This window comes from Tupaia chinensis, unplaced genomic scaffold, assembly GCF_000334495.1.
Source record: "Tupaia chinensis unplaced genomic scaffold, TupChi_1.0 Scaffold000007_1, whole genome shotgun sequence".
Taxonomy (NCBI): Eukaryota; Metazoa; Chordata; class Mammalia; order Scandentia; family Tupaiidae; genus Tupaia; species Tupaia belangeri.
In genome coordinates this window covers 2,199,318-2,209,473 of record NW_006159436.1, presented here as the reverse complement: position 1 = coordinate 2,209,473, position 10,156 = coordinate 2,199,318, and the positions used below count along the sequence as shown (strand labels likewise).

Sequence of the window (10,156 nt, the reverse complement as noted above, 5' to 3'; positions counted from 1 at the left end):
TTTTTTTTTTTTTTTTTGAGAGATTTTTGCTATAGGGCGCATGCGCTCGCCAGACAGAGACAGAGAGACTGAAAGCAGGAAATCACCCCCCCAGGGGGGATGGCCACGCCGCAATCCCTTCTCCTCCATTCTCCTCTCGGGATCTTGGGCACGCATGCACACACACCCGGCGTGAGTTTAAGCCACCGGGTCTGGGACTTGAACCATGGTCGACTACGTGGGAGTCCAGTGACATAGCCATTAGCTAACTGCTGGTCCCGAAAAATCACATTTTTAAAAGCTAAATTATGTCAACCAAATCATCCAAGTCAAATCAAACCCAACAAAGCAGCAAACTGTTAGCCCTAAGTAAGATCAGATCATTCTGTATAATTTAAGACCATGAAATTTTAGCTTGCTGGGTAGGGCTTCCCCAATAGTTACAGGAAGCATCTGGCATGGCTACGTTCTGTTAAAAATATATAAATTTATGTTTTCAGCAAGGTTTGAAATGTAATAAATCATTACAGGAAGCACACTCACCTTTGTGAATACTTTCATGGTATAGCACAGATATTTCACTCTGGGATCGATGGCTGAATAGGCAGATAAAAGCCTTGTGTTATGAAGGGCCTGTTAAAAAGGAAATTATACCATAAGGCTATCGATTAGAAGTCTGAAGCCGGAATATTCTGAAAGGTTTGCACTATGATTCCTTTTAGGGAGAAGATATTTACAATGAAATTAACCTTTCTGTCCTGAAGACAAGCTTCATCAATTTACTAGGCAATAGTGAAAAAATGATAACTTCTGGCCTAATGACTGCCATTATGTTACTCTGTCCCCAACATGTAGAAAATAAGGGCTATTGAAGTAAACAATCATTTCCCTTTAGATAGATGTAGGATCAATCCCCACCCAGCACTTTCACCTCAAGGTGTTCTTCCAATTAAATGTCCTTAGGGCTAGAGAGGGCCCAGGAAGTCCCATAGCAAACCCAGTGTGAGACCCAGGAAAGCTGAGGTCACCTGTGTAACACTGTGGTCATCTGAAAGTGTACAGGTGCTTCCAAAGACACTCCCAACCCAAATTAGAGGGAAGTTCAAGCCAAACACAAGAGCCTGCCATTTTTTTTTTGTAAAGAAGTTTTTGCCTTAGGGCACATGTGCTTGCCAGAAGAGAAAAAAGAGAGAGAGATAGTGAGAGGGACAGTGAGACATCCCCCCGAGGGGACAGCCACACCACAATCCCTTCTCTTCCATCCTCCTCCTGTGATGTTGGGCATGCATGCACAGGCTCCTGGTGTGACTTTCAAGTCACCAGGTCTGGGACTTGATCTGCAGTGGGCCATGTGGGAGTCCAGTGACATAATCACTATGCCACCTGCTGGTCCCAAGAGCCTGCCATCCTGACCTCATTTTTCTTTTCTTTTTCAATTTTTGCTGTAGGGCATGTGCTCTCATTGGAGAGAGGGCGGGGTGGGGGATGGCCATGCCATATCCCTTCTCCATTCTCCTCTTGGGACTTCGGGGCACACATGCACACGCACCCACACGACTTTCCAGCCTCTGGGTCTGGGACTTGAGCTCTGATTAGCCATGTGGGAGTCCAGCCACGCTGTCTGCTGGTCCCATGACCTCATTTTAAATGAACACTATCATTAACTGGGGTCTTTGTTATATCCCCAGCCTCAGGACACTACCTATAACACAGTTATGCAGCACTATGGGAACTCTTTTTTTTTTTCTTTTTGAGCGGTTTTCACTACAGGGTGTGTGCGCTCGCCAGACAGACAGAGAGAGAGACATAGAGACAGAAAGCGAGAAATCACCCCCCAGGGGGGATGGTCACGCCACAATCCCTTCTCCTCCATTCTCCTCTCGGGATCTTGGACACGCATGCACACGTGCCCGGCGTGAGTTTTAAGCCACTGGGTTCAGGACGCAAACCGCGGTCAACTACATGGGAGTCCAGTGACATAGCCATTACGCTAACTGCTGGTTCCCATATGGGAACTCTTGAAAGAGGAAGATGAAATTAATAGCTCGTTTAACTTGAGATTTTGAGTTAGGAGACATTCATTCCCCTAATCTCCCTAAAGAAAAAGCCTGAAGAAAATCTTACCAATGTGTTATACAAACTGATATCTACTTCTAGACCACTTCTCAAATGGAAGAACTTCACAATTGGCACCTTTGCTGTTGTGATAGGTAAGATGTTTCTCAGACCTAGGGTGGAGATAAGACAGCAGCATTAAATACAACAGCTAGGGATGCAAGTGGCTCTCTTGTTAACATTCTCACATAGAATGGTATAAATCAAATTTGGCTTGTTTTCGTGCTTTCACTAGGACTAGTCAAATAATTCTTTGTTATTAACAAACAACTGGGAAGATTCTTCCAGCAAAGTTTACAGTTGTTAAATATACTCATATTCCTGGAGGAGCTCTCTGGATGTCTGTGCACAAGTGTGTGCAGAGATGTCAGTCTGATAAATACCAACAGATGATACGGCAGAGCCTGGTACGTGGGTCTTACGTATCCTCCCCGTACCATTATCTAATTAGAGAAAAGCCTACGGCACGATCATCTGAATCCTCAAAAATTGCTCACCATGGACCTAGAAGTTACAAAAGAATCCATAAGAGGTGAGGAGGAACTTGCCCGAGTAAGCCTTTGAAGGATGGCTTAGGGAACATTTGTGAAATTGTGTAGGCTGTAGAATGGACGTGAAGGAAAGAAAAGACAGAGGAGAAACAGGAAGAGCCCAAATGGAGAAAATATATATCTTGCTAAGAATTATCACTAGACCCATCTGCCATGGGTTGGGGTGGGAGGGCCCATGGGGGTGATGGGGAGGCCTTGGACCTTCTCTCCCCACCAGACTCTGTTCCGTGGGCCGGAATGCCCTGCCAAGCCAGGGCAGTGACCACTGGGAAGGCGGTTGCCAAAGGAGGCAGCAGTTGGTGTGCTGTTTGGGATGCTAGACTCCCATATGGCAGGCCATGGTTCGAGTCCCAGACCTGGCAGCTTGTTTTCTTGCTTCTCCTTCTCTCTGGTCAAAATGAAAAATAACAGTAATGGGGCCAACAGGTGGCATGGTGGTTAAGGGCGCTGGACTCCCACATGGCCGACAGTGGTTTGAGTCCTGGACCTGGCCCCTACCCTTGTTCTGTCCCTCTCTGGTCAAATTAAAATAAATAAAGTTAAATGAAATAAGTTTTTTTTTTTTAAAAAGAAAAATAATAGTAATAACAAATGGAATTAAATAAGTAAATTTTTAAAAATATTTAAAAGAAAAAGAATTATCATTAGAGGCAAGGAGAAGCCAGTGTACTGATAGAAGTCAGGGGGAGAGGGAGTCACTTACTATATCTACTTAGATAATGCCCCATGGCAATGGAGAGATGGGAGGTGCCTGGAACAGAGGCAGGATGTCCACTTATGAAACTAGGTAGGCTGATCCGTCACGGTGGCAGAAGAGTGCCAAGAAACAAGGTATGACTGAGAGCACGTGTACCTGGGTGGGCACAGAGTATCTAGGGCAGAGAGGGAGGCGGGCTGTAACAGAACAGGCTACCAGTTCCCGAGCGCCCGATGTGCGACAAGGGTATGCAGAGAGCCCTGTACAAGCATTACCTCCTACGACTTCTCTTCACCTAACACAGGGAAATGGAGACCCAAAGAAAGTCACTTGCGGAAGAATAGCTGCTAGTGAACTGGGGAGCTAGGATTCAAATCTAGGTAAGACTGACTCCAAATTATGCTGAACCTGAATTGTAGGTCAGACTAATTCTCACTTCACCCACTTTTGTGATTCCAAGGATGGCAATGCCAACCAAGAAAGGGGATTCAGAAGGGCAGGTGGAGGTTGTGGCTGCAACATAAGGGAGACAGTAACGAGAAAGAGTTCATCCTGAGAGGTCGAAGTTTGATTTTATTTTGAGAGAGTTAGGTGAGGGTATCTAGAGGGCAGAACAGAATTCAGAAAAAAAGTATGCAGACAGAAGAAACTTTAGGAAAAGTGCCCCAAATGCAATATAAAGGTAATCTAACCAAGACTGACAGGACAGAGAGGTAAAGAGGCTCATATTTACTGACTACCGAGTGTACGCTAGGCCCTAAACTTCAATGTATTACCAGTCTTAATTTAATTTAATTTATTTATTTTAAAGATTTAATTTTATTCATTCATTCATTTTAATTTGACCAAAGACACACACACACACACACACACACACAGAGCGCGCAAGCGAGCAAGAAAGCAAGCCACCAGGTCTGGGACTCAAACTGTGTTTGGCCATGTAGGAGGGTCCAGTGCCTTAGCCACCACACCACCTGTAGGTCCCACCAGTCTTCATTTTAAATGTCAGTAGTTACTCTCATTTTACAGATAAGGAAGTGGGTGCTTATAATGAAGCTGAGTGACTTTCTAGGATCATACAGTCAAGCAAGTGGGTAGCCAGGATTTAAAAGCACAGTTTGGGGATGAGCAGATAGTGTGGTAGTTAAGGTACAGACTCCCACATGACTGACTGGTTTGAGTCCCAAACCCAGCAGTCTGAAGAAATACACCAGGCACATATGTATAGGTAGTCAAAATCCCAAGAGGAAAACGGAGGAGAAGGGATTGAGGCATGGCCATCTTCTCTATAGGGGTGATTTCTCACTTTGCCTCTCTTTGGTGAGTGCAAATGCTCTATAGCAAAAACCTGAAAAAAAAAAAAAATTCAGAGTTTGGAGCCAGCTGGTAGTGTGGTAGTTAAAGTGGCTAGATCCCATTGTGTGATTTGAGTCCTGAACCCAGTGGCTTAAAAAACATGCTGGGTGAGTGTGAGTGTGTGTGTATCCAAAATCCTGATAGGAGAATGGAGGAAAGGGACCGCAGTGTGGCCATCCCCATAGGGGTGACTTCTCACCACCCTCACCCCCTCTGGCAAGTGCAGGTGCTCTGTAGCAAACTAAAAAAAATAACAATAATAAAAATACAATGAGAGTTTGATTCCTGAAAGTCCACCCACTACTTTTCTATATGGCCTCAAATTAGACAGGCTCTTTCTCTCCTTCCCTCCTGACCTGGAATCTGACACTGCTGACCACAAGCCTGTCCTTTAGGGTGTATTCATACACATCATCCTGGTGCTTATTTTATCATTCCAAAGGTTCCCTTTCACGGTTTTCTCAATTTCTACCACAGAAATTAAGGCTTATATTCAACTTCTCTCAAACGATCCCTTGTATTCTCGGTCAGTCTCCCACCCAGGGTTTCAATGCAAAAGCTGTTTTATTTTCATCCTCAATCCTGACAGACAACTTCATTTACTGATTGCTTGCTGGTCTATTATCTCTTAGAGATGAATTAATGGCAAACTGTATACCCCCACATAAGCGTTCTCTGGAAACATTCCCATTTCTCAAGTACCCAGACATCAGCCTTAACCTTTGTTTCCTGCTCATAGATAGCAAATCTTAGCTACTTCCTTTGGCATCCCACATTATCTGTTTCCTTTCAGTACCTCTGGCACCCTAGCAGAGGTCCTCCAGCCTGCTGCCTAGCTTACGTCTTCACTAGAGAGACTGCACTGGTTGTCTAAAAAAGCTACCATTTTTATTTTATTATGTCCCTCCCCACCTGGAGAAACTGCAGTAGCTTCCAAATATCTATGAAATTCAGCTTATCTCATTATATTTCCTACCTGAAACTCTTCCAACTATACCAGTCTTCCACTGTCACAAAATACACAGCTGTAATTCTCATGTTCACATCTGTGAATGCTTAGGAACGAGTTTTTCTTCCCTCTTTTTCAAATCTTATTCAACACCTATCATAATAAGCCATCTCTTCCCCTCCCCTATCATGAACCTCCCCTAAGCAATTCTTTCTCCTAATCTCTCTTTTCTCAGAATTTATTTAATATTTATTACACCCACTATCACTCATTTTCACAACTGAATACTGTCTTACATATTATTACATAGCTTGTGAAGTTATTTTACTCCTCTTAAGATCTGTAAGCTATCAAAGGAAAGGTTTACATATATATTTTCACTTTCCCACCATCCCTTCCCATCATAGTGCTAAGCACACAGTAGGAACACAATAAAATATGTGGGGAGATGACTTTTAAAGATACCATGTTTTTTGTTTTAATATTTTTAATTGCCACAGGGCACGTGTACTTGCCAGAGAGAGACAGAATGGGGTGGGGGGAAGCTTGTTCTGTGGGATGTGGTTATGCCAAAATCCCTTCTCCATTTCTCCATCCTATCGGGATTTGGGGTATACACACGTTCAGCATGTTTTTCAAGCTGCCAGGGCTTGATGTGAACTCTAGCTGGCCATGTGGAATCCAGCTCCCTTAACCACTAGGCTATGGGACTGGCCAAGAGAGCAGGTTTTAAACATAGCTCCCTAGCTATGTTAAAGTCCTTGTTCTGTGCAACGTGCACTCCATCATTATTATTCTTCTTTTCAGTTTTGCTATAGGGTGTGTGTGCTCGCTGGCAGGCATGGCAGGGGGTGTAGTGGAGAGAAACTGAGAAAGCATCCCATGGGGGCACGGTCACGTCAAAATCCCTCCTCTGTTCTATTCTTGGGATATTGGACATGTATGCACACATAACCAGTGTGCTTTTCAAGCCACCGGGTCTGGGACTCGAACCATGCAGTAGGCCATGCAAGATCCTGCCACCTTAACCCCCATACCATGTGTTGGACTATGCAGTCCATTGTTGTTATCTGTGTGTTTAATCACTTCTAATCTAAAATGATCTGTTTTTTAACATGGTTTGTTTAGGAAATAGAGGGGAAAGGAACACGATGCCTATAGCTTAATTTAAAATTGTACAGAAAGAAACTGGGAACAAGTGAGACATGGAACCATAACTCAAATGTGGTAGAATGTTAACAAAGGGTGGATCTCAATGAAGGCTGCATAGAATTTTTCATACAATTTATTTATTTATTTTTTTGCTATACGATAGGTATACTCATTGGAGAGAAAGAGAAAAGGAAATCACCCCTCAAAAGGGTGGTCATGCCACAGTCCCCTCCTCATTCTCCCCTTGAGATCTTGGGCACACATGCACATGTGCCTGGTGTATTACACCAGCCCCCGTGTCCGGGACTTGAACAGCACAGTTGGCTGTGTGGGACCCACTGTCTTAACCACCACACCACCTGCTAGCCCTGTTCCTTTAAGTTTGAACTATTTGAACTATTTGAATGATTTCAAATTAAAAAGCTGAAATCTAGGTAAGTACTAAGTAACTAACGGTAGTGGCAATTTAATACTGTAGTTTCTTTCACAACCTTCAGAACAAACAAAACAAAAACTGACAAGCTCTTTGGAGTGGAATTCCCAAGGGAGGGTAATGCCTACTTCAGTGAAGATCAAAGAAATGGTATTAGTACATATTAAAACAAAACAAGCTGATGCTTCAGGTTAACTTTCATTGGGGATAAACCAATATTTTGATTTTTTTTTGCTGTTATTTAAGTAACAAGAAATCTACTTTATTTAAACTTTTAGAAATAAATATATTTTAAAAAGCAAAGAAAAGGGACGCTCATGATGTGTATTCATGTGTGTCTATGCTCGCGCTATGAATTAAAGTCCACTCCTGAAAGAAAGATAAGTGTTTCAAAGCTAGCCCATGAATTTCAAGTCTATGAAAACAGAGAACATATCTTATTCGCGACCATTCTCAACTCTTAGCAGATGCTTGCTGAGGCACATTTTAAAAGATGATTTCACTGTTAAGAGTATTCAGAGTTTCCCCCCAAAGCAAAACGAGATTTAACAGTATCTCAGCTCTGTGCAGAATTTCAATTTCTCTAGAAATTCTATTTCTGAATTAAAATCAGTTTTCTTGACTTATCAATGAGAAAAAAGGTGATCAGCCGAAATGAGGTGACTAGTTCAGGTCACACACAGACTGTCGGGCAGGACTGCACAGCAGTTCAGGGTACTTTCTGCTATACTTTACACCACTGTCTGCAACACCTTTAATTTACACAGTATCAATAAAGTACGAAGACCTCCCCAGCTCTTGCTTGTTGGGTTCATATTTAGTCTTGAAATAAAATTGAGCTAGGCAACAATATGCACAAACTGCCATCCACTCCTCAGTCTTTCATGCTGAACCAATAAGGTTTTTCAGAAGACATTAATATCTCAAACAGTCTATAAAAGATACACTATACTGCTTCCGTGGCATTAGTAAATTCTAACTGTGCAAAACACTAATTAACACAAAAGTATCTTTCGAAAAAGTTTATAGAGGTACCTGAATGTTTTCTGAGGACTCTGGCCAATTCTTCAATAGTTCTTACACAGTCCAAACCCTGCAACAGAGAAGGTATAGACAACTGAATCAAAATTAAAGACTTAAACTGGTTCTTAAACTGGTTATAAATAATTTCTATTGCCTTCAGAAATGAGAAAATTAATTTCAAATCAGTACACGTATATCTTTCCTCTTTAGTCAAGTATCAAAGTATTTCAAAGGAAACATCCTAAGGATACAACATCCTTTGTGCTAGATGCTTTTGTAAACGTGGCAAAGGCCAAAGCTAGTCAGGAAGCCTTTGGACCCAGCTTCCAGTGAAGTTTCCGAACCATTCTCCTCTTACTCGCATCACTCAGGAGTACACTATATGCCAGAATACATTAGAGGGGGGTTTCTGTGCTCCATCTTAATCGTTCTGCGTAAACTTTCACTACAGTTTTAAGTGTTAATGAACTGCTGTAGAGAGTGATAAGGCTTATATGGTTTTCTCATAGTACTAGCCAAAATTATAATGCACAAACTTAAAGTCATACAACAAATATATAGATCCACAACTCATACTTGAAAACACTTGGATTGACCCACTCAACACAAGTGCTTTTCCATACGTAGACCCTAATTTTGCTTATTTACTTTATTTACCAAATTCAAGCTAGATCACTTTTGGCTTTTTTCCCAAATCAGATATAGCCTCAAAACACGCAGACCTGAAACTAAGAAAAGACATAGGAAGGTCTTGAGCACAGCAGTGTCCTTCCTCTGGATATAGAGCATTTGGACTCAAGCTGGACTCAAGCATTTGGACTCGGCACTTCTCAGACCTTACACCTTTATATAGTACTTCATAGTTTCTAAATTAAGGACTGCAAACTCACTCTGCTCTGTAGGCTGTGTGGCCTCAGTTACAAAGACTAACTGCAGTGATAGAGTGCAAATGGCCACAGACCATATTCAGTGAATGGGTGTGGCTCTGCTCTAATAAACTGTATATACAAAGACAGGCAGAGCCGAATTTAGCTCGTGGGCTACAGTGTGCCAACTCCTGACCTATAGCTCCAAGCTGATATGTACAACCATCTCCTGATGCGAGAGTAACAGAAATTTTTATTTCTATTTTACAGCTTATCTACTAAAGACCACATTTTAGGTGCTCATGAAACCAACCATTTGTCTCAAATTCAAGTCTCTGGACTGCAAGGTTAGCACGTTTATCATTTTCCCAATGCCTGCCTGGTTTAAAAAAATAAAAATTTATAGATAACCTTGGGTCGGTGTGTGTGTTCAAGCCAAAGAGCTAGGCAGGTGGGACACGGGAGAAGCTGGTTTGGTTCTGGAGCATGCCCAGATGCCACTTTCCAGTCCCTTGTACTGCACAACAAAAGCACGAGTCTTTCTATTCCTCATATCCACTTCTAGGCTCGTAACCCATTTGGCTAGAGACTGTACCAAATGGCACATTCCATATGGTATGCACTAACACATTCGGGAAATACAAGCTGCACTGTCAGTCAAGATCGGTCAGATCACACTGCCACAGCAAATGGAAGTTTTATGTGGTCACTGTACCTCAGCAGTTTCATGTCCATTAATTGTCATACAGACGTCAAGGTCACTTTGTTTGAACCCAAATCCATTTTTGGAGGAGCCAAACAAGCTCAATTTAGTTCCTGTTAGGGATATATGAAAAGTAATAACTAGTTACCTGAGTACATTTTATTTTTTGGAAGAGTTACTTTATTTAACTATATTTATTTATTAACTTATTTATTTAGCTTAATTTGAGTAGAAAGGGACAGCGAGAGAGAGAGAAAAAGCTGCCAGGTCTGGGACTCGAACTGCATTCGGCCATGTGGGAGTCCAGTGCCCCCAACCACCACGCCACCTGC

General features: G+C 42.3%; 1 protein-coding gene across 5 annotated transcripts in view; it reads right to left on the bottom strand.

Moving 5' to 3' along the window:
* The window catches only part of TUT7 (terminal uridylyl transferase 7), a 72,751-nt gene that overhangs the window by 26,944 nt on the left and 35,651 nt on the right, over positions 1-10,156 (bottom strand). For all 5 annotated transcript variants that reach the window (XM_006139843.3, XM_014592568.2, XM_014592555.2 and 2 more), the window contains exons 16-19: positions 9,837-9,937; positions 8,268-8,325; positions 2,104-2,207; positions 523-612 (exon numbers count right to left, since the gene is read on the bottom strand). In XM_006139843.3, the coding sequence (XP_006139905.1) occupies positions 523-612; positions 2,104-2,207; positions 8,268-8,325; positions 9,837-9,937 (353 nt within the window). The remainder of the gene's footprint in view (positions 1-522; positions 613-2,103; positions 2,208-8,267; positions 8,326-9,836; positions 9,938-10,156) is intronic.